This window comes from Rhinolophus sinicus, chromosome 14, assembly GCF_057876585.1.
Source record: "Rhinolophus sinicus isolate RSI-liver-muscle chromosome 14, RSI-T2T, whole genome shotgun sequence".
NCBI lineage: Eukaryota > Metazoa > Chordata > Mammalia > Chiroptera > Rhinolophidae > Rhinolophus > Rhinolophus sinicus.
Window position 1 is genome coordinate 36856323 of NC_142514.1, and position 25680 is coordinate 36882002.

The 25680-nt window shown below is 36.4% G+C and overlaps 1 protein-coding gene across 2 annotated transcripts in view; it reads right to left on the minus strand.

Moving 5' to 3' along the window:
* NRDC (nardilysin convertase) overlaps positions 1-23709 on the minus strand; it is a 64460-nt gene extending 40751 nt beyond the window's left edge. Inside the window, exons 1-4 of one of the 2 annotated variants that reach the window (XM_019742779.3) lie at positions 22996-23709; positions 5629-5929; positions 1572-1653; positions 549-702 (exon numbers count right to left, since the gene is read on the minus strand). In XM_019742779.3, coding sequence (XP_019598338.2) covers positions 549-702; positions 1572-1653; positions 5629-5929; positions 22996-23189 — 731 coding nt within the window. In that variant the 5' untranslated portion in view covers positions 23190-23709. The remainder of the gene's footprint in view (positions 1-548; positions 703-1571; positions 1654-5628; positions 5930-22995) is intronic. The other variant, XM_019742780.3, reaches the window with a different exon arrangement.
* Between the last annotated feature and the right edge of the window lie 1971 nt (positions 23710-25680).

Sequence of the window (25680 nt, forward strand, 5' to 3'; positions counted from 1 at the left end):
TGTAATTGATTGAACAGATTATGGTACTTCTGTACAATGTAAATAATACATAATAACTTAAAATCACATTTTGTAAATTATATATGTAAAAATGATATACCTTATTTAAAAACATAAAAGGATATGAACAATAGGATCCCATATGCTGCAAAAAATATAGATAGTTATATACCAAAACATTAACCATAGTTATCTCTAAATTATAAAATTAAGGAACAATCTTATCCTTTTTTTTGCTTCTCTGTTTTTCCATATTTTCTACTAAATTAGAAAGACTAATTGCAATAATGAGTGAATAGTGAATACATTATTTACAAAACTGAAAAGACATTTAAGGGTTTCAGTTTAATCTTTAACACAAGAATTAAGTATTACAGAATAAGAGCCAAGGTGTATTTAATAGTTTACTCTTTTCTTCAAATAAAGTGTTGTGACAATTCTACAGACTTAGAGTACTGCTTAAAAAGAAACACATAGAACAATGTCCAATATTTCAACTTGTGGTGCCATTAGATAATTAAAATAAAAATACATTTTGAGTTAATTACCTATCCAGGGCTTCCTTGAAGTATTTTCTCTGGACATCAAACTGAAAGACTGTACGTTCACAATCAGTTGAAGCATTATCACTACCCCCATGTTTCTTCAGGAAGGCATCAAACCCATTCTCATCTGGGTATTTTAAACTACCCATGAATACCACTAAATAGAAAGAACACAAAGTCACACAGCACAAAGATATAGACAATGTTTTTATTATCAATTATGAAATTTCTCACATGAAAAAAGAAATAGGAAGAGACTCTACCAACACACTAACAATGGCTAGTCTGGATAATATTTACTTTCTTCCTTACACTTCTGTTTTTAAAATTTTATAATGCTCATATATTACATATATACTCAAAAGCTAAACATTTTATTCTTAAAGAAAGAAAAAAGAAATATATAATTTATTTGTAAATAAATTAAAACGTTAACATAAGGGTACATGCAGATTAATTATTACTATAAAAACTCATAACATTTACCCTCAAATAGCTTGGAAAACCAGAATGTAAAAAATGAGTAACTCAGGAAAACAAATATGTTAGATATTTGTAATTGCATAGCATCCACACAGGTTTTAGTTAGGTACCTTCATAATTAAATTGAATATTTTCTATTTTGTTTTCTATTAATCATGTCTTTTGTATTTTCTATATTTCTAATGCTTTGACATCTGGGGGCCTGGCTAACCCTGGAAGAGACTGCCCTTCCCAAGACTATAGCCTAAATTCCTAGAGATTGGCTACTGTCTCCTGATTTGTTGGCCCTACCATACCTAAATAATAATAAAATCTACATATTCAAATAGTTTTCTAAGCAGTTTCATTCTAATTCTCAAAACAAGCATAATTAAGGAAATTAAAATTAAGACTTCATCTATGACATGCATCAAGATTTTTTTCTTAGTCTTTTCTCTGGTTAAACATATACTTCTATCAAAGCAGTTAGTTATCTTTGAAATCAAGTCATACAAATTTGGAGGAAAAAACACACAAGGGAATAATATTTTACAAAGATCTTACTGTGCTCCAAAAAGTGTGCCAGCCCTGGCAGGTCGTCCGGATCAGCAAAACTCCCAACTCCAACACAAAGAGCCGCTGCAGACTGGAGTAAGTAGAACACATACAAATAATGAGTTAAGTCTAAAGGAATAATATTGTCATCTCATCTTAAGGATTCACTTGGAGATGGACGTTTTCCAATAGGAAGTAACAAAATTCTTTCTCTGATAATCAGGAGGCGCAGCAAAGTGAAGCTCACCAGAAATGGGTCAGTTTCACCCTGCTACTTCTCCTCTTGCCATCCTGCCAAATGCTGAACACGTGCAGACCTGGGGCGGGGGAGAGGGGGAGTAGAAACAGACAGAAAAAAAGCAAAGAGGGACTGGCCAGCCCACCCAAATATCATTCTGGGTCAGATTTCAGAGTTCTGAACCAAGTATGTTTCTTGATTTACTAGATTTTGGAAATCTGCAGAATAATGTATCTCGGTAGATTATCTCTAAAGATCTCTAAGCAATGAAAGGCTCTGTGTTCAGTTACAAGATGTAAAACTTCTCAATGTTTTGTTTTTATTAAAACTTCTAAAAAAGACTCAGAAAAAAACTTTTATTAAAAGTTCTCAGAAAATTTTGTTTTTATTAAAAGAGGGTGTAAAATAACACGTCAGGAAAACATCTAACAAAGATAAGTAAATGATTAAAAAAGAAAATCTTTAGCTATTAAAACACTATAGGACTAAACTTGAAAGAGGCTCTTTAGTTCTTCATTTCTTATTCAAGATATATAGAACATTACTAACCAGCACATATTCTCCCAATACCTTGGGAAAATTAGAGTTTTTAACAAAATAGATGGCCAAGAGGTACACCAAACTACACTTCTTAAAAATGATTAGGGCATGCCGTATGTCATTATAAGTTAAAAGACACAAAAAAGGAGAGAAAAAGTCAATTTAAATCCTTGAGGATAAGAAGTTGAATTATTAACATTCTCAAATTTTACAAATGTCAATTTTAAAAGGCTAACACCTTTGGTGACACAGATTGTTTTGATAAACAGTTACCCTCTCAGAAAGAGAGCTTTTAAAAATTAGCACGTAGCTGGTGTAAAGTTAGCCATTTGTCAGAAAACAAAAGTATGTTTTCAGAAGAACCAAAGAGTCTCACTTAATACTGTAAATCCCATTTTGAAGACTTAAGCACATAAACTCAGTTAAAACATGTGGAAATATCCATTTCTTCAAACCACAGTCTAACCTGTTCTACGATGTTTAATAGATGCCTAACCTGCTTTCAGCTCCAACTACCCTATAAAGATTTCTTGTCTCGACCAGCAGAGTTGAAGATATCTTTGTATTAGTTGACTTAAACCACAGTCTATCAGACAGTTTTGACCACAGCAAAAACAGTCTCTGCGACTGTTAGAAAAGAAATTCATACTTGAGAATTAATTACCCAAGAAATTCATATTTCAGCAATTCATATTTGAGAATTGACTTAGGAAAGCCCTGAACAAATCTTTTGGTATATATCATACTTAAATTTAAATCTTGTTACTTTATCAAACCTGTCAATCAGATCAAAAACACCTTTTTGTGAGGAGGCAAATGGAGGGGGATAAAGGTGATGACACGGAAAAGCAGTTAACTTCTTAATTAGGTAAAAGTTCTCCAAACACCTCAAAATTTTTTTCTTCCCACTTCCATTAATTCTCATATTTACCTTAAACAAGGGTCATATTTTTCAAATAAAAATTAAACCATAAAACCACTGCAAAAACCCCATGCTACTCTTAAGTCACCTCTTCTCTAGACTACTTTATTTCCCTTTTGCAGACACTTATTCATTCAATGAATATAAACCATCTTCTGTTGTTACACTCATGTGATCTTTCCTTTCACTAGTATACCCCATTGTATCTGAATCAAAACAATTTGATCTCGTCTTCAAAATGCATTAAGTTCTTCCATTCCTTTGTAACATAATCATGAAAATTAGCTATTAATACCTTACAGAGAATATATCATACTGAGTTCTCAGAGAAGGCGGCATGTAAGCCAGTTTCTAATAATCATTAGAATTTGATGTTGCTGCTTCTGGAAGAGGGAAACATTTAAGGTTTAACCACCTAAGCAAAATAAAAAGGGGTACCAAAACTACTGAATGCACAGCCCCAACTGTCAAAGGGGTTCACAATTACTCTATAATGTCTTGACAGTAAAATTAGCTGTCAAGACAATTTTTTAATTTAACCCTAGAATTTTGCTTATCAATTGATTAGAAGATAAAAATATCAATTGATAGAAGATAATAAAAAAGTCCAAAGCACAAGAATAGCCACTAATAGGTAGACATAGAAAGAAATATACAGATAGGGACTGTTCAGTTACAAAGTTATCACTCAGTCTTAGAGCTAAAATGGACCCTAAAATTATGTAATCTAATCCTGTTATAGAAATGAAAGTTAAAAAGGCCTAAGATCATCCAGAAAGAGAGGGACAGAGCCAGAATTAGAATTCAGGTTTCCTGATTGTCAGTACTCTTTCCACTCTGTGACTTTTACATTTCTTCCTTTCTATTATTGATCTATTTGGAATTGTGAGATCTATTTTTGCTCCAAAATATTATTACATTATATTACATTACATTATTAATTCCCAATTTATTTATAAAAACCTTAGTATAGCCTATGAAGTGACATACCTATGCATTTTTTCCCAGTATTTTGGTTTTCATCCCTGAAGCTCTCCAAGATAAAACCACTTGGCCTATCATGCTACCCAAAAACAGCCATCACTCATAACCTCAATAGCAAGGACAAATAGCTTCTTAAACACGTAATTCAATCCCCCCACCAATTTAGTGAAAGAACTGGCACAGTCTTCTTTAAAAAAATTTTTCCAGGAAGAATGACCATCAAAGGATTTATTTAAAACCTGTCTACCATGTTTCCCTGAAAATAAGACCTAGCCAGACAATCAGCTCTACTGCGTCTTTTGGGGCAAAAATTAATATAAGACCTAGTCTTTTTTTACTATAATATAATGTAATATAATGTAATATAATAATATAATATAATACTGGGCCTTATATTAATTTTTGCTCCAAAAGACACATCAGAGCTGATTGTCTGGCTAGGTCTAATTTTTGGGGAAACATGGTACTATTTGTATCTCATAACTTCATATCTTTGAGGACTGACCACTTTACAGTATAATACATTTGACATGTAGATTTTAGTCTTAATAACCTGAACTTCAATTTGTTTGTCTGTGGAATGTACCATGTTAAATGTATTAGCAATATTCAAGAAATTAGCTTCAACGAACATTTGCTGACCAATTCCACCGTAATGCCTCCAAAATACTATCCTCTAATATACGTACTCCCTACTGCAAAATGGAGGTAGTGTTCTTCAAAAGATACCCAGAAAGGGAAATTCTTCCTATTAAGCCCTATTTATCTATTCATTGATTGTTGTCATATATTATACTAATTAAGCTCAACTCCCCATTTCTATTTCAGTTCTTCCAATCTGCTTGTTATCTATCCAGACCTTTGGTGCTTTCCCATAAGATATAAATCACATTCAGTTACCTAGATAGAAATATCCAATGAGAACTCTTAGAACCATAGACCCAGGTGAGGATTCTATACTAGCCCTGTTCATTTTCTACTTTCAGTCTCTCCAAGGATAATACACTCTCTTATGCCTCTATCCCAGGCTAAGAATTATACAGATTCTCACCCCTTGGCATTTGTTTTTAAAATATATCATGTGCACAAATACACATAAATTCAAATATTACCAGTGATTACCTCTAAGAGTTATGGTTATGGGTGATTTTTATATTTCTGTTTTTCTTTATTTTCCATTAATTTCTATAATAAACATGTCACTTTTATAATCAAAGCAAAATGTTTATAAATGTTATCTTTATACAGAATAAAAGACCTTTACTGAAGATCAAAAGAAAAATATATACTTCCTTTTTGCCATTAAGAAGTAGAACATAAGTTTAGAATTTATCCCAAAGAATTCCCAAATTAGAAAAAGATATAATAGACATGATTCACACCTGTTTTTCAGTGGTTTTCTTTCTGGCCTCTGCCCTCTCTTCCAATTCTTCCAATTCATTATCCTCAGTATCAAGGTCATCATCATCATGTTCAACATCATCATCAAACTCATCTTCATCATCAAAACCCTCTTCATCATCATCTTCTATTTCAGCTCCAGAATCTTCATCATCGTCGTCCTCGTCTTCTTCTTCTTCTTCCTCTTCCTCTTCATCATCCGTTGCATCTCCCGTTTTACCTTCCATATTACTTAGGTCTGAAATCAAAAGTGCCTGCAAGCCATTTCGTAGTTTGATGTGTCTAGGTGAAAAAAAGACAAAAAAACAAAAAACATTTGAATCAGCTATTCATTACACTATATTGATACAAGTAATCAGCTTAGCAGAATTTTTTAAAAACTCCAAGCACACATTCACAAAACCAACAGTATTTTTAAATTAATAAAATCGGTTGCTTCTGAAAGGGGAACTTCAAAAGCTTATCAGTTTCTGAGTAGCTGGAGAGAAAAGATAAGAGAGACACATCACTGTTTGTATTTTATATACATAGAGTATATTGTATACACCCTGTTTGTATTTTTAAATTTTGAACTATGAAAATATATTTACTTATTCAAAAACCAAATCTTAGAAGTTAAAATTTTAGAAGTTAAACCCACCACTCATCCTCTCTTACTATGTTTTTTAATGTATAAGCACTTAATAAACATTCTACCATACTAGAAGACTTTAAGATAAACGTATCCCTCCATATACAGAGCAGTCATATCAGCTTGCATATCACAGCAAAATCTCAACTAGTTAAACTCTGTTGATTGCTTTGGCAAAATGTATTTGATATTTTATACCAGTCACCAATTTTTAGGGACTAAAAAAATGGCTTCATTTTTAAGAAAACCAAATCCCACAGACTGGTAGCCCTGAAGGAAGACGATGATCCTCTTAATAAAGCTGCTGTGCCTGTTTGGTGACTGCAAACTTCTCCTGTTTATCCTCATTCTTTCATGTGTGATTCAATAAGCATTTATTTAGCAGCTTTTAATGTATAAGATATCGTACTATATTGATGGTAAAAACTATAAAAACACATTCCTCACCATCAGGTACTCACTGTCTAGTACAATACAGTACAATTAAGCCACTACAATACAGAATGACAGAGGTAAACACATAATGTTAGAAAAAAGGAAGCAGTCAGGGAAGACCTGAGATACACTTAAGCAATTATGATTTTTTTAAAAAAAGAAAAAAAGTTCATTTAGCAGAAACTGGAAAGAATAATGTGCAAAGAAAGACAAGGAAGGGAGACTGGATTAAGATGGAAGACTGAACCCATGGATTTATCTCCTTTCCGTATCAAAAATCACATTTAAATAAGCTCAATACCCCAGCCTACTCTTCACCCCCATCCCACACACATACCTCAAGTCTATCCTCAGCAGCCTAAAGAATTCAGAGCAGGCATGTTATGGGCTAAACTGTGTCCCCCCCAAAAGTCATATGCTGAAGTCCTAACCTCTCTCATATCTCAGAATATGACTGTATTTAGAAATGAGGCTTAAAGAGGTGATTAAGTTAAAACGAGCCCGTTAGAGTGGGCCCTAATCTAATCTGACTGGTGTCTGTATAAGAGGAAATTGGGACACAGAGACACTGGACGAGTGCACACAGATGAAAGGCCATGTGAGGACACAGCAAGAAGGCAGCCATCTGCAAGCCAAAGGGAGAGGCCTCAGAAGAAACCAAGCCCACTGACACCTTGAAGAATTGAAGAAAATAAATTTCTATTGTTTAAGCCATCCAGTCTGTGGTATTTTGTTATGGCATCCCTAACGGACTAGTATAAAGCATTTCCCTTTTCAAAAACCATCAATGGCTTCCTATCATACTTGGAATAAAATCTAAAATCCCTGCCAGGGCCTAGAAGGCTCCACATAATCTGGTGGTCCCCCACTACCTCTCCAATCTTTCTTCATTCTCTTTGTTCTGACCAAATGACTTTATTGTTGTTTCCTGAACATTCCAAACAGGCTCCCATACCGGGGCCTTTGTGCTTGCTATTCTCTCAGCCCTAAGGCTCTTGCCCTAAATAGAGTATTTGCATGGCTGCTCCACCTCTTTTAAGCCTTTGCTGAAATGCCCCCTTTTCAGAAATATGTTTTCTGACCACACATCTAAAATCGTGCCCCAGTCAATCTCTATTCTATCCTCCTTTAACTTTTTCACACCATTTATCATCACTTGAGTTTGGTTTTTTTCCTGTGTGAACTTTTAGAATGTTAGCTGGGAGAGCAGGGCTTTTCTTTTTCTTCACAGCTTATATCAGCAGCACCTTAGACATTGCTTAGCACTTAGGAAACATTTAAGATACATTTGTTGAATGAACAAAATGTTAAGGCCTAAAGTGGGCCTTATACAAGATAGGTACTTAAAATCTGCTAAATGAAACAAAACATGAGATAAAATCTAACACCTAGTTTTATAAAAATAAATAAAATCATGACTACATATGTATATATTAAATGTATAAAAAGGTACAGCAAAAGAAGTAAAAGGATACAAACCAAATGTAACAGCAATATGTACATATATATCTGGGGATAAACTAAAAGTAGAGCAGGGTACAAAAAACTTTCACATTTTACTCTGTAATTTCTATACATTTTCAATCTTTTGTAATAAAAATATGTCCATTATTTATGTAATAAAAATAATAAAAATTTAAAACCCACTCCTTAACAAATTAAGAACACACACACAAAAAGTCCTTCACTTTCTGGAGGGTTAACTTCTATAAATGAACATTGAATCTACTTAAAAAACAGTCATGGACAAAATGCTCTTTATCATCACTTCTATTCAACACTGTATTGGAAGTCCTAGTCTATCAAAAAAGATCCAAACTATAAATCAATAGAAAAAATTATGAGGCAAAGAGATTGAAAACTAAAATAAGCTGCTCAATGCCAACACCCCACTTTTCCCTCTTCTCCAACTGCCCAGCTGTACCCTTTACTTTGTCGCTGGTCGGGATTTAAGTCTCCTTTCCTCCCTCCCCCCCTTCTCTATCTCTTCTACACCTCCTCTATGGGAACTTCCTACTGACCTATAGGAGACTCAGAACAGAAAACCAGACCAGGATAGACTAGGAAAAAAACAAAACAAAAAACAAAACAAAACAGAAATTCTGGCAGCTCCCCTTAGAGAAAAGCCAGTCTCAGCACAAGGAGAACCAGCCATAATCTACTCTCCTTGTACTAGGTCAGAATTAAGGAATTAAGTTTTGCTGGGAAACTCCTGTAGAGGAGTCTGCTTTTATTGTAAAAACTCAGGTCACCTTAAGAAGAATTGTAGAAGACTGAAATGGGGTTTAGAAAAAGAAACAGTAGCAAGCAAGGACTAGGAGAGCACATTTCCTCTTCTCCTTACTTAAACACTTTAGGAGAAACTGAAATTACCATAAAAAGGGAAACTACTAAGGCCTTTGTAGATTTGGGGCTACTTTATCTTTTCTTAACCCAGTTAAGTTGCTCACTCCTTTGAACTAAGCTTCTGTACAAATGGTAAGGACATCTAATCAACCAATGTCTGTTTTTAACTCAGACTCTGTTCCCTTCCAGCTAGGGAAAATTATGAAGCAACGTATATTTTTACTAGTCAAATCTGCCCCAATTCACTTCATAGGGCAAGACTTTCTTAAAACCAATGATGCCCACATGTCCTCTGCCCAGGGTGAAATGTATTTAGAACTAAATGAATCAGATACTAAAACAATTGGGAAAATAATGATTTTTTTTAAAAACCTCCACAAGAGGAAACTAATCTTGAGACCGACTGAATGTTTGTTACAGGAGGTTCCAATACAACTTTGTGCTTTTTCCAGTATAGACATTGGCAAGATTAAGTCAGCCACTTCTATTAAAATAACTATTGACAATACTTTGCCTCCACCTAACATTTCACCAATATCCTTTAAGACCTGATGCACTAGCGGTAATTAATCCTCTTATATAAGATTACTTGAAAGGGGGCTTATAATTCTGTGTACAAGCTCCTGTAATTCTCCTATCCTTCCATTAAAGAAACCAAATGGAAAAGAATGGAGATTGGTACAGAATCTCATAGTTATAAGGAAAGACATCCTATGGTTCCAAATCCACATACCCATCTATCAGCCAATCCTGTGGACTGCCAATATTTTTCAGTTAAATAGATTTATGTAGTGCCTTTTTAGTATTCCTGTAGAAAAAGACAGGAACTATCTCTTTGCTTTCACCTGGGAAGATCGAGAGTTTACTTGGACAGTAATACCCCAGGGATATACACCTATTTCTCTCAGTTCCTAAAAGCTGATTTGAATTATGCTGAATTTCCCAGAAATTCTAATATGTGGATGATTTTTATGCTCTGGAGCACATTAGACTCCCAAGAGGACACAATTCACCTATTACAACAGCTAGCCATAAAGGGACATAGGGTCTCAAGGGACAAGCTTCGATTCTGTATCTGAAGATGGACTACTAATTAATCCAGAAAGACTTAAAGGAATCTTATCCTTTCCCCTTCCAAAAACAAACAAACAAACAAACAAACAAAAAACAGTTTAAAGAGTTCATGAGTCTAACTGGATACTGTCACAATTAGGTTCCAAATTTTTCATTAATGGTCCAGCCTTTATATGTCTTATTACAAATCACATCAACCTGATTCAATTCAGAGGAACCCCGAAGGCAAACAAGAGAAGCTCTAGAGGAACTATTATGTAAAGCTCCAACTCTGGGACACCTTAATTATAAATTTTCTTCCTTTTTTATAAACGAAAATAAATGCTTTAGGAGTTTTAACTCAAAAACATAGAGATCCTCAGAGCCCTATCGGATATTATAGTCAGCAGTTAGACTCAATAGACAAAGGGCTCCCCCTCTCTGCATGACCGCCATCTCTGCTACAGCCATGTTATGCAAACAAACAGAAGAAATACCGTGTTTCCCCGAAAATAAAACCTAGCTGGACAATCAGCTCTAATGCATCTTTTGGAGCAAAAATTAATATAAGACCCGATCTTATATTATATTATATTATATTTATATTATAAAGACCCGGTCCTATATTATAGTAAAATAAGACTGGGTCTTATGTTAATTTTTGCTCCAAAAGACGCATTAGAGCTGATTGTCCAGTTAGGTCTTATTTTCGGGGAAACACGGCAGTTGTGGGCTCTCCTTTATTTAGGTTCCTCATGCTGTTGAATCTCCACTGAACTCTCATCACACTCAACACTTCTGTCACTCAACTGGCTTCTTATGAAGTATTCTTGCTTTCTGTGCCTAATATTACTGTAACTCGATGTTAAAAGTCTTAACCCAGCAACTTTGTAAACTTCTTTGCAGAATGAAGACGTCCATTACTATGTTTTGCTTACTGACCACCTTCTGGTTCCTAGGAATGATTTACAGGAAACTCCTATTGATAATGATGACTGAATTTGGTTTACAGATGGATCTTATCTGAAAGATGAACAGGGACATTGCCGAGCTGGACATGTAATAACTTCCATGGTGGACATAATAGAAGGTTCTTATTTACCTGAATAAGCTCTGCTCAACAAGCTGAATTAATTGCTCTAACTTGAACTTGTCAATTGGCAAAAGATCAAATAGCCAATATTTACACTACAATATTTATAATATTATAGTTGCTATAACTTTGGTGTAGCTCACAACTTTGGAATGTTGTAGAAGCAACGAGGCTTCTTAACTCCCTCAGGGCAGCTCATAAAGAATGGAAAACAGGCTGCAGAATTATTAGATGTCATACAGCAACCAAAACAATTGACAGTCATCAAAATTCCCGGACATTCTAAAGCTGCCACCATGGAAGCAAAAGGAAATAATTTAGTTAATGCTGCAACTAAACAAGCAGCAACAGGCAACCAAATTATCCAGACCAGAGCATGTGTCGTCTCCCTATTAAATCAGTAAGACTCTCTTCTACAGTTCCAATGGACAGCTGCAGAAGAAGAGGATATGGCAACAAAAAGGGAAACTTCGACCCAGACACAGATAGTTTGGACCCAATCAAAAATCAGTCTTACCGATAAGAGCTCATTACCTATGCTTCAACATGTACATGTATTGGGGTCCTAAAAAGATGATTTCATGGAGTAAACAATATTACTGGGAACCTTCTCCTACTGTGTAGCTCATAAACATATATAGCAGATGTTCTATCTGTCCAAAATATAACCCTGGAAAATCATTCCACACGTCCCAAGGACATTTCCCACTTCCTTTAGCTCCACTTTGAGGTATGGTAATTAGATTTTGTCCAAATGCCACCATCGCATAAATATAAATATGTGTTAATTATGATTTGTATGTTTTCTTACGGGGTTGAGGCATTCCCTTGCAGGAGAGCAACAGGCTTAACAGTAGGTAAATTATTAATGGAAAAAAATAATTCCCCATTGGGGAATTCCCTGAGTTACATAGTGACTGAAAGATTCATTTCACTGGGCAAATGCAATCCATTTGTAACATTAGTCCCATCCCATTCTACAGCATTTTCACTGTGCTCATCACCCCAGTTCTCTAGATTGGTGGGATGTACAAATGGTATAATTAAAAGTCAACTAGGTAAATTTTCAAAGGCTTTAATCTCCCAAAACCTCTCCCTATGGTGCTCCTCAATCGGAGCTACTCCTTTTGATAAACAGAGCATTTCTCCTTATTAAACAGTCACTGGTCGCCCTATGCATCTGGATGAAGGGACACATGAGCCAACCTTACTAAAAGGAGACATTTTGCATCATTATCAAGGACTTATTAACCAGCTTAAAGAAACTGATAAATTTGTCACTGAGTCATTTCATAATGTGCTCCCAGGAGACAAATACTTCAAAGACCACAACTTAAAACCGGGAGATTCTGTCCATTGGAAAAGGGAAAGGATGTTATAAGGTCTTACTAACTAATCCATGTGCAGCTAAACTCAAGGATTCACATTTCTCATAAAAAAAAAAAAAAAAAAAAAAAAAGAAAAAAGTGGCTAACCATGAATGAATATCTGCCCTTGTCTCTGACACTCACCTCTCCCTACAGCGGACATCAAAGGCTCCTCAAGGATGAGAAGCCCCACATCAGAGTAGACAGCTATCCCAAGACATAGATAAGGACTGTATACCTACAAATTGATGTTAAACTTAAAAAAGTAAAAATTGTTTCTTTACCTGTCTGCTAATATTACTCATAATAATAGTTACACTTGTTCTTTGGGCTTTTCTCAAAATTTGTTCTTATAGAGCCCCAATGTTAGTAATTGCTAAAGGTGTATAATTTTTGTATTATCAATAATATTCTTTTTATGGTTTCTCTTTTCAAATTTAGAAGGAATGCTATTGCAGAAAGAAGGAAAGGGTGTGGGTGTGTTTGAGAGAAGTTAAAAGGAAGCAGTTTGTCCTAGTAAGTTGGTTACTTCTGAATGTGTAAAAAGAGATAAACTGACAACAGGGGAAGTTGTGGAAAGATAGTGGAAAAGAATGTTGAGAAAGGAATTTTATGTATAAACATTAGAATCCAATTATGGGAACATGTTTATTCCCTAACCCAACAAGGACTACTAACTATATTCAGATGGAAGCTGAAGTGGCTACTAAAAAAAAAAAAAAAAAAATGGCCCTCTATAACAGCTCCTGAGGCACAGGAAATTTACTTATGAAATTCTTATTGTCCTCCTGGCCTCTGGAAATTTTTAGATGGTAATTGTAATTTACACCATTGTATTCTTACAGCGTTGGCCCCAATTAAACCTTAAAGTTACAGTTCCCAATTGCACAATTAGCAGGAATCAGATGAATAATGCACGAAAACTTGAGCACGTCCAATGGGAAGATGGGCCAAATAATAATAATAATAATGATGATGCCAGTAAATAGAAACCCACCTAATGGTCAGATTGTAAAAACCGAAGAGGTCTATGGTGTACCCTCAAACTATAAGTAAATGTTGTATTAGATGCAAAATACAGAAAAGTGAGACAGACCACAAAACTTGCTGGCAGGTTAGAAATGATCCAGAGGTCTTTTTTTCTTAATGAAGGCCTGTAAGACCTGATTGCCTCCCATTTACCTGTCTTTTCCTTTTGAGAAAAATTCAACCTTGACTTCCATCCAAGGCAGGGTCTTGCCCCATCCCCAATGGTTCACACCATTTCAGCAAAGCAAATGAGGACACTAAGACTTCCTAGGAATGAGACTTCCTAGCACAATGGGACTACATTATCTAAACAAGTAGTTGGTCGTTTATGCATCCTTCAGATTGATGTGTTAAGTGTGGACAAAAAAGGGACCACATACTAAGCCTGACAAGCTCAGGGGAGACCTGCATGGCAGACCCTACAAACTCAAGAGACCAAAAGTAACCACATAGGATGATCTGAACATTAAAAATTCCTAACTAAAAGCGGGTCATGGTGGGTAGTCACATCCTAGACCTATAGCTTCCTTGACAAAGGTCTATCTTTACCATAAGTGAGACTGTCTATTGTCTTTTTGCATCTAAGATACATACCTTTGAAATGTCAGAGCAATCTCCTTTTCTAGGCCCCCTCAGGGCACACCCACAGTTCCTGAGCATGAGCTCAAAGAACCCCTCATTTTCATCTTGTTCCTCAAATACCATTTCACTGTGCTGTACATGTTATTAATTATCCAGTACCCACCAATGTAAAAGAAGTATATGTCTCTCTGTTTTGTTATCCAATCCCAGAGATGTACTCCCACTTTGCTTTCTCCCACCCCCTTATTAAAATCTACCGCCAATGGATTTCATGTAACCCTCCTTATGTCTCCTTTCATTCTAATGTATAAAATAAGATGCAAAGCTGCCATTCTCTAGAGCATTTTCTCAATCCATTGAAATTTTGCTTCCCAGCAGTTGTCATCAGCTTAGCTCAGATAAACTCATAAAAATTCTCTGCAGGTTTGGATGTTTCTTACACTATCAATTGCAATGTTTTGAGACAAGATTAAAACTTTTCTGTAGAACAGCCTTCAACCAGTATTCTCAAACACCAAATGGCTTTAGAAATTAGCTGTTGCTGCAGACTTGATAATGTTTCTTAATGAATTCACCCACTATTACAAAACAGCACCTATATGAAAAACTTACGGTAAAATCATTTCAAGAATAACTAATGTTGTCTGAATCACAAGTAATGGCAAACTGCTTTATACATTTCCTGTGCTGTCAAAAGTTAAAACAAGTAGCTATATCTCCATTTCCATACAAATTTGCAGGGGATGTTTTCCTATAGGTCCAGCAGTGGTTTTTCAGAACTTGGTGAAAACACAAAAGAAATTTCCTTATTTCAAAGCCCTTTTAATTGTGCAATTGAAGGGCTTCCACCTAATTTTCAATCAGAAGTGATTAATTTATAATGTAATGACATGCTAAAAGGCTAAAATATCAAAGACTCTAACAGGGTTCTATAAATGCCTTTTAAGCAATGAATATGCTCAAATAAAATCATATGCTCATGGATTATCAGTATTTGGCAGTACCTGTCAGTGTGAAAACACATTTTCAAAGATGATACATGTAAAAATATCATTACAAATCATTATTAACAGATGAACATTTGCAATCACCTTTGATGACAGGCAACACTAACTCTGAATTCCCCCAAAGCAAAATGTGATCCCTATAAAAAATAATTCCATTCTTCTCAATTGATGACCTGTATTATCCCCCAAAAAAGTACGATTATATTTTGAACTTCATAAAAAATTTTATTAAGAATGTGCAATTTGTTTTCTTTCTTGTTATATATGTACCTATATAATATCCTTAATTTTGTCTCTAGACTGACAAAAGCCTAAAATATTTATTATCTAGCCCTTTACAGGAAACGTTTGGTGACAGAAATCTGGGATACAGATTTTTCAAAAGATGTGCTTGGACAACTGGTTGTCCATACTTTTTTTTAAAAAAGTAATAAAATTAGATCCTTACCAAAATGTAAGAAGCTAAACTACAAAACTTTCAGAAGAAAATAAAGATGAAAAAAGCACAAACCATAAACAAAAAGATGAATAAATCTGATTAAAATTTAAGACTTTCTAAACAAAGGGTAAAAACAAGCTATATAGACTGAGAATGTATTTGCAACTCATAACCAACAAAGGATTAGCACTTAAAATATGTAAAGAATTCTTACAAGTTAATTTAAAAAAGGAAACTAACCCAATAGAAAAATGGGCCACTCATAAAAGGAGAAATCCAATTGCCAGGAAACATGAAATAATGCTTGATTTTATTAGTAACAAGAGAAAATGCAAATAAAAAAGATTTTTTTAAAAGAGAAAAATATTTCCCATAGATCAGGCTCTCAATTTTTTAAAAATCTAACCATATCAAGAGTCAGTAGGAATGTATAGAAGCAGGAACGCTCATGCTCTACTGGTGCAAATGTAAAATAGTACAACCAATTATAAGAGTACTATGGCAACATCTAGTAAGGTTAAAAATGAATCATATACTTATAGGTATGTGCTTACCAGTATATAAATTCTCAAATGTGTGCACGAAGAGTCATGTGTAAAAATGTTCACTGAAGCACTGGAAACAACTTAAATGCCCAACAATCAAAGAAAATTGTGGCATAATCATAAAATGTAATATAAAATTGGGAATAATCTAAATGACCAGTAACAGGGAAACAGATAAATTATGATGTATTCGTACAACAAGATATTAAATAGTATTTAACACAAGTCACTAGTACTATACTTATCAGCATGGACAAATCTCAAAAACACTGTTATACCAAAAAATAAAAAATAAAAAGCAGTTTATGAGACATCCAATGTGATATAATTTTTATTTCTATGTCTGTTAAAACATGCAAAAACAGTAATATATACTGTTCACAGATAAATGTATATTTAATAAAAAGTACAAAAATATACATAGGAATGGTATATATACCAAATTCAGATAATGGTTAATGCTGGAAAAAGAGGGTAGGAAATGCTACGGAGGAGGGAATACTCAAATAGCTTCAAGTGTGTAGCTGTATGATTTTATTTCTTAAAAAAAAATTTGATCTGAAATAAAAACAAGAAATAAAGTGTTTTTAAAAAGACTGAAAAACATATCCTCATATAACAATCAGGCCAGAGGAGAAAAGGATAAAGGAGTCAGAGATGTAAGTAAGACTCTATGAGACAGGCACTAATTATAAGCACTGGGGATATAGCAGTGAACAAAATGAAGTCCTTGCTCTCATAAACAAGTAAATATATAATATATGAAATGGCGGTAAGTGCTATGAAGAAAAATAAAACAGAGCAAGAAAGAGTATAGGGGTGGGGAACCTGAGTATAATTATTTTATAAAGGATGCTATTTAAAGCTACTAGACTAGATGAGGTAACACAGGGAGCAAAGGTAGGCAGGGAAGAGAAAAGGTTCAGGATTGAGCAGGAGGCCCTCCAAAATTTAAAGGTCAAGGAGATGAGGAATCTGCGAAGGAGGCAGAAAGAGAGCTAAGAACAGTGTTAACTTGGAAGCCAACTGAAAAAGCATTTCAAGAAGGAAACTAGTGATCAACTGTGTCATATATCCTAGAAACAGACCAGATCACCAGAGGTTATCATATATATATATACATATATACTGAAAGGTCTAGTAAGAAAAGAACTTGAGAACTGACCAAATATAAAGGTTATTGGTGATCTTGAAAATAGCTTTTTGGTACAGCAATAATGACAAAAGCCCACTCTGAGTTCAAGAAATAATGGAAGTAGATGAACTGCAGGTTGCAAGTACATGCAACTCTTTTAATAAGCTTTCCTATAAAATAAACCAAGAAATTTAAGTAGCTGGAAGGGCATAGCTCAAAGAGGATGTGGAGTAAAGAAATGTTTTTCCCTAGAAGATACGAACAATTACAGCATATTTGTATGTTCATGGTAATGATCCTATAAGGGGGAAACTGATAATGCGGTACGGAACGGGCACTGAGATAACTGATGGATGGGATCAATAAAAAGGAGATGGGATCTACCATGCTTCCCCGAAAACAAGACAATCAGCTCTAATGCGTCTTTTGGAGCAAAAAATTAATATAAGACCCGGTATTATATTATATTATACCCAGTATTATACTATATTATATTACATTATATTATATTATATTATACCCAGTCTAAGACCAGCTCTTGTATTAATTTTTGCTCCAAAAGACGCAGTAGAGCTGACTGTCCGGCTAGGTCTTATTTTCAGGGAAACACAGTAGTACACAAGTAGAGAAATGATGGGTTTTAGTACAGACAGTTGATTTATTAATTACAGAAGGAAAGGCACGCAAAGACAAAGAAACAAAGTTTCTCCCTAAAAAAATTTCAGCACAATGGAGAGGAAAGACAAATAGGACTTAACAAAAATATGAAATAGCTTGAAAAAAATACAGTCCACAAGAGTGTAAATAACTCACATGTGGGAGGGGAAAAGTGAAGGAAAAGAGTCAAAGGATTCACAGAGGAGGTAATGCTTGAATCTGCAAGGCAAACATGACCAAAGAGTACATACACCACGTGCCAAGAAAAGGAGCACATAACAGCACAAAAAAAGATAAAGCTAGAAAGTTAAGAACCAAAAAATGGAAGGCCTTGGACCTTATCTGCCATGGTAAGAAATTTGCTTAGAAGGAACCAAATGAGAGAACACAATCATTTTATACAGTTAATTAGTGCTCAGTACCTGCTCAGTAATCCCGGGGATGTCAAAAAAATGTATAGACATGACTTGTATTCATCTTTTGTTATCAGTATATATTGAGTATTACAATTTTAATAGTTTTTGCCTTTCTTAAAATGTGTATACATTTTTTCTGGCACCCTCTGTATATTTTCATAGAATAGCATTTAGGCTATCATGTAATAAGAGCACTAATAGAGTTACTATAAAGAGTAAACAGATAATACTGTGAAATAATACTATGTGGACTCCTTAGAACAGTACAGTACACAGTAAGCACTCAACAAAATACCAGTTATTATTATTAGGATGAAGATTATTGGTGGTTGTAATAAAAACATAAAATCCCTCTAAACACCTCTCCAGAGGACCAAATGAACTTTCCAGACTACAGTATACATCCAAACCTTTTAAAAACAAGTTTAATTCTGGTCCAGCCATGTAACTGAAGCCCCATCACCACCAAAAAAAAAACTACTAGAAAGGGACTATAAATCTACTCAGTTTCCTGTGAGTTGGACAGGCTTTATGAATGATTTCATTCTAGGAATCAGTATGTACATGAGACCTATGTCAGAGTGCAAGTCCCATAACAAACCATCTTGTCTGCTAGGTCGCAATTAGAGAATATCCTAGAAACAGACCAGATCACCAGAGGTCACCTTATGTATCTACCAGACCCATTATGATTGGGTCCATACCCAAAGATTCAGTTGGGAATAAACAGGCTTCTGAGGTAAAGGAAATGTGACTATCTAAATAGCCTATAAAATGACAATGATGAAATTATGGTATATCTATCTACACAATGGACTTCAAGGTAAACACAATATATTAAAAAGCACTTAAGAAAATGTTCCTGACATTGTTAAATATAGTATCATACCATTTTTGAAACGTTATAAATGCATAGCGAAAAGGAATAAAGGCTGTAAGAAATGCTCAAAAACCCACAACTTCTCTCTTAGTATTTCCTAAGTATGCTTCACCTATTCTCTACGTTATTTCAAACCCTCACCTTTAGATACACAAATGATTAAAAAATGCCATGCTTTACCCATATCTCTATTCTAACACCTATTACATGTAATGCATTTCTGCTTCAGTATCTGCTCTATGACTCCACCAGGAGTCTAGATGGACTAGAATTCTCTGAAGACAAAAGAGTCCTTACCATTGTTTAGTTCTTCAAAAAGAGATCTCTTTAGTGCTAAATCTTATTTCCAAAAGAAAGTTTAGTTAGGAATGTTCTTCCTATTCTTACTAGCCCATCAGCCCACATAGAAGAAATCAGTCTAAGGAATGGTAACAAAGATACATTTATTCAAGTCATATTAGCATTCAAAAAATTTAATGCATTTGAACTTTGAAAGTGCTCACTTTATTAAATGAGCTTGAATCTCACAAGGTAAGACCTAGCTTGCCTCTACTTTACAATACAAAACTAAGAGGGTACAGTGAAAATCGAGTTTTGAGTTCAGGTATCAGACCAAGAGACTGGATGGTGTCAAGTTCCTAGAATTTATATACATAAGTACATGATTTTACCAGTGTATATATACTACAAATGCAATTGCTGCCTCATATAAAAAAAAGCATTACTATTCCACGGGTTTTAGTTGAAAGGTAAACAAATAAACCCATGTTCTTCCTATGCAATACAAAAGAAAATGTTCTCTCATGTACAATTCTTCTCATGTCTTAGATGTGTGTAAAGCTTCTACTCAGAAGTGAGTCACCCCACTATTTCAAAAGCTAGCAGGTATTAGTATTCTCAAAGCAGTTGTCCTGCTCACTTGGATCTGTTCATCAATATGTAATAGTAAACAACATAATACATGTTTAGAAATAACCTGTACCTTACTTAGCCCGCATCCATTATTTTCTATAGTATAGTGAGAATTTATATAATCCCCTTACTTGTAACAGTCTGACCAACATTTAATAAAAGGGCTTGCTTGCCCTTCAGAAGCTTACATGCCTTTTCAATATATTCTTCTCCTCTCTCCCACATAAATAAGTGGTCTTTTTACAAACAGGTTAAGTGTTTTATATTTAAGTCAATGCACTATCACTAATCCTGTCCATCTAGAATTTCCACTTTACACCAATAAAGATTTGACCAATAGTTCCCAACCTGGAGTCCTTTAATCCTTCCAGAAGAGAGGGAAGTCAACACTTATCAAGCATTTATACAGATCCCTAAAAAAGCAGAAAGATTCCTGGAAATATGCTTAACATTTTTAAAAAGCTGAATACAAATTAGACATATACAGAAGTAAAATTCCACAGGCTATTATTTAACGCAGACTGGCAAACAAATTTCTCAAGGCATTATTTCATAACAATATATTCTTTTAATCAGTTCTGCTTGTGGTGCTTATTCACACATTCAATATAATATGATAGATATGTACTGTAACGAACCATGTACAAGTCTGATCGAAATACAGTGAAAGGAGGGATTATCTGCCTGGAAAGGCTCCACAGAGATAACATCTGAGCAGGTCCGGGAAGGATAATTCAGCTCTCTGGGCCGCAGATGCCTCATGTCTGTTTCTGGTTACAAAAATGTACAGCATTTGACTTTAAGTTGGGTAACTCTTTAAAAATCATCTAGTATTGAGGTCTTTCACCTTTATTTTAAAGTAACAAAACCTTTTCTTTAGAAGTCTAATTGAAACTTCAATATATAAAACAGATTAAAAGTGGACCTACTCTTTTGAAAGAGAAGAAGTTAGTGGAAAACACAGCTATTCAAATCAACCTTCATTTTAAAACAAGAAAACTGAGACACTAGGAGGGACAGTGACTTGGAAAAAGACCACATATAGAAACGCAACAACTTATTCAAAGACTACTTCTTAAGCATTATCTCCTCTTTGAAGTCTTTCCTAACTTTCTCCCTAGGTACAGTTACCCGTGCCTTACTTTATTCCCCAATAAACCTAGCACATACTTCTATTACGACTTCCATAAAACTTTAGTGCCCTAATTTTATCTTTCTTGTGTCTGGGTTCCTCCACTACACTGGAAGCTTCTTGAAGGCAGGGACTGTCTTAATGATCTCTGTATGCCCAGGACCCAGAATAAAATGTTATTTACTATTATATTTGACCAAGTTTCAGAATATATTTATCATAGCTCAGCACCTGGCACACATTAGGACTTAATAAGTGTCTGTCAAATGAACTTGCCAAAAAAAAAGAATACATCTAAAAGCTTGTTAGAATAGTATCTGAGATAGTGTTATTATATATCTGTATAGACAGACAAAAACTGAAACAGTTATTGAACATTTAATCTGGAAGGCAAAAACCAAGCACCTTTTCGCAAGGTTTCAATTTTATTCATTTATATATTACTAATACAACCACGGATCTTTGATGAGAAAAAGAGAAAATCTGGCTCACTCATAAAGATCTCTTTACTGTGCAGCCTGGGAAAATATTAATAGTACAAAGAGTGATGTACTATTAAATTAGGAGGCTTGGAGTGAAAGAAGAAATTAGGCCAGTCTTTAACTTGAGGTTAAATCACTTTTTCTAGACCTCAGCTTCAGTCATCTGTCAAATGGGGATGGTGGAGAGTGGAAAAGTTTTATCTCTAAGGTTCTTTCCTCCTCCAACATTTATAGGGGCTTATAACAAATTAAGACCAAGAATCCTTCAGCTTTCAACTCAATGAGTAAGAACTTTATAAAAATCAGTAAACGTTGCACTGGATTTGGTGACAAAGTTTTCATACCAGCTCTGTTATAATTTATAGCTGTGTAATTCTGAGCAAGACATAAACTCTCTGGATCTCAATTTCGTCAACCTGTAAATGAAGTTTTTGGACAATATGATCTCTCTTTAAAACTACATCATTGTCATAACATTCTATGAAATAAGCTACCTCTGAAGGAAATATTCAGGTGGGGATTGAGCCACCAGTTACTAAGAGATGTTTAGAGGATTCCAGCATAAACCAAAAGTAGAGAATTTCAGAATTAAAAGAAACCTTACAAGACTATGACTTACCCCACTGAGACCCAAGTCCTCGCTAATACATTCTTGGAAGAGGTCACCCAACCATTCTAGTAATGAGAAACCCATGGAAACAAGCCACTTCATCTTAGGCCAACTATAATACTAAGTTATTTTACTTAAGCCACACACCATCCTCTAGTAACTTCCACCCATTACTTTTACACCTCTTTCAACTAAGGGCACCTCAAATATTTCTGGATAGTGATAATATGCCCCTTAAATATCCTCTCCAAAATTAAAATCCCCAACTCCTTCAACCTTTCCTCATAATACCAAGAGTATTTCACCATCCAGCCTGCCTTCCTCAGAGAAACCTCCGCTCTTAATGTCAAAATTACTCGAACCACCCTTCCCATTCTGACATCCTGATTCCTTGTGGAACCCAGTATTTCCCAGTTGTCCAGCTGATACCACATGGAAGCCCCTAATTGCCCTTGCCACCTTCACCCAAGGAAGCATTCGGGGTGAGAAGCGTGCCCCTGCGGCTCCTTCGGGAGACACGGAGACAAGAAGGGACCGCGGCAGCAACAGAGAGGCCCGCACCCGGCTCTCCTCCCCGGTCCAGGCCTCCTCCCTCACCGGTATTGCTTGGGGTCGCTGGGAGACTTGACGATCTCTGGGTCTCCGGCATTACTGAGAGACCCACTCCGTCCCTCCTCCTCAGACTCATCGGCTCCTAGACGGGCAACCCGGCCGCTCTCGCCCAAATCCTGTCCGTTGGGCGGCAGGGCAGGGCAGCTGCAGGTAGACTTCGCCTTGTTCCTTCCTGGCATGGTCACAGTAGGAAAGGGTCTGGCTGTAGCCCAGTCTTCGCACCGACCCCGCGCTTGGGTTCTCCACCGCGCTGCGAGCTCCCGCCCGGCCTTACACAACTTCCTCGCGGTGGCACAGACTGCAGCAATCGTGCCTCGACTCAGCCTTCACCATAAACCCAGAGCGATGAGCATCCCTCTCCCCAGGGCGCACCTCCTCCTCCTCCTCTTCCTCCAGCCGCTCCTCCTCCTCCGCGTTCCAGAGGCGGTGGCGGCCGGCGCTGGTGCTGCCGCAGCCGCTGGGGAGGACAGGCCCGCACCCCTCCCCCAACCCGGTCTCCCGCACGCTAACTTCCCTCTCTCCCCCGCCCTCGCGGCCGCCGATGACGCCACGGGTTCTAGCTAATAAAGAGGCAAGGCAGCAGTCACGTTCGCGTAAGCAACCAATGGGAACAGTGAACAAAAGGAACCCAAGCGACCAGGCCTGATTGTCGGAGCACACAGACAGCCCTACGAAAGCTGGGGTAGGCGGGGCGAGGAAGGAGAGGCGGCGAGAGCCACGCGGTGGGCGACGGGAGAAGTGCCCCCGGGCAGCCGCGCCGCGTTTATGACGTGCGCGGAGGGTTGGTTTGAGGCAGCTACGGGGGACTGCTCCGCGGCTCGGGGGACATACCCCGCCTGAGGAGAAAACCAAGAACCGAGTGGAGAAAATGAATCCCCAAGTTTCTTCCCCCATTCAAGTCACATGTTGTGCATCCTGCCCCTATATCCAGGGTGGAGCCTTCGGCCGTGACTCAGCACATACAAAAGCCGAACGCCGGAAGTATTTTTCTTTGCCGCCGGATGGAAGCTGCTCACGATTGGAGCGAGGCTGAGTTAAACTCCAGAAATAGGCGTTGCGCTGCTCTGCCTTGTCGCCGAGGGCACTTTGGTGGTAGTCTCCTTCGAGGCCCAAGACAGTGCTTAAGAGACCAGTGTACATGTGCTTACTCGTCTATGCGAGAATATTTTTTAGCTCCGTCGACAAACTAGAGTGCACAGTTCCAGTTCAGCCAGCATTTATTTATTCAGCAGCGACAGTGGGTCAGGCTACTGCCCTCAAGTCCGTGTTCCCGACGTTATTTTCTCCTTGTAATGACCTTTAGTGGGCAGGCATCTAAAATGTGACTGAAACAGACATTCTTGAAAAATTAAAAATAACTGACATGTTAATAAGATACAATATACGGGCACCATGAGGCAAGAGATCACAGCACATAAAAGGTGTAGATTCATATGAATGAATGGAGAAACACTTGAAGCAGTGAGATACATTGATGACTGTTACAAGTCTTTAAATTCTTGTAGGCCTCCGGAGCTCCACAAATACGGTATAAAATGAACAGAACAAAAATCCTTGTCTTCCTGGAGCTTGCATTCTAATTGGGAGGAACAAATAATAAAATAAACGATGTGTTTTAAAAATAATGCTGTGACGACAAATAATGCAAGATGGGACAATAAGGAGTTGGAAAGGAGCAGTGCAACGATTCGAGGAGGAAATCGTGAAAACTGAACTAGGGCAGCAGGTGAGGTAAATTAATTGAAAAATATTGTTCAAATACTCCAGTTTGTTTTCAGTCAATGTTTGTGGTTGAATACCTGAAGTGACAGTTATTTTGACGGTATGTTTTAACTCTCCAAAGCAGTGGCACCATAAGTTAGAAATCTTCAAATTCAGCCAGTAACTTGAATTTTCTAACTAGAAACAAAGAGAGGCCACATCCTAAAGTGTGACTTGTTAAGTTTTCCCTTTAAAAAGAGGCCTCTGAATCTTACAAGTCACCAGGCTAGAATATATGGTAACACTTCTATAGCAAGGTTTATTCATTCAGCCAACAAATTGAGCTCCTGATGTGTGCCAGACACTGGGAATAGAATAATGAACAAGAAATTTCCCTGTTCTCTTTGGGCTTACAAGAAAACTAGTGAGAGAGACATTAAATAAGAATATACATTTTTAAATTTATCATTGTGACTAGTTCTAGAAGGAGAAATACAGAGGGAGCTAGTCTGGTCAGAGAGTTTTCATAAATGAGACATTTAAGCTTACATTTGAAAAATGTACAGGAATTGGTATAGGAAGGTATAGGAATAGACTAGAGCAGAAGCTCCAAGAAAGCAGATACATGAGTAAAATGTAGTATTCTGACAGCAAAGGGAAAGTGAGTTAGTGGCCAAGATCATATAGAACCTTCTTAAGAGAAAAAGTCATTGCCTTGTCTATTTTATGTATTACTGGATTCCTAGATTCTAGGATAGTGGCTGGCACATTATAGGTACTCAGTATGATGGGTGAACAAATGAAACAGGAAACAGAATATATGGTAACACAAGTGTTTTCCAAGTAGATCTCTCTGGTTGCTGTGTGAAAAATAGTTTGGGTGGTGGGTGGGTGGGGGCTGGGGGATGGTTGAGGGCAAGACTAGAAGTAAAAGGAGAGAAAGCAATTAGGAGGGTATTAATGTTGACA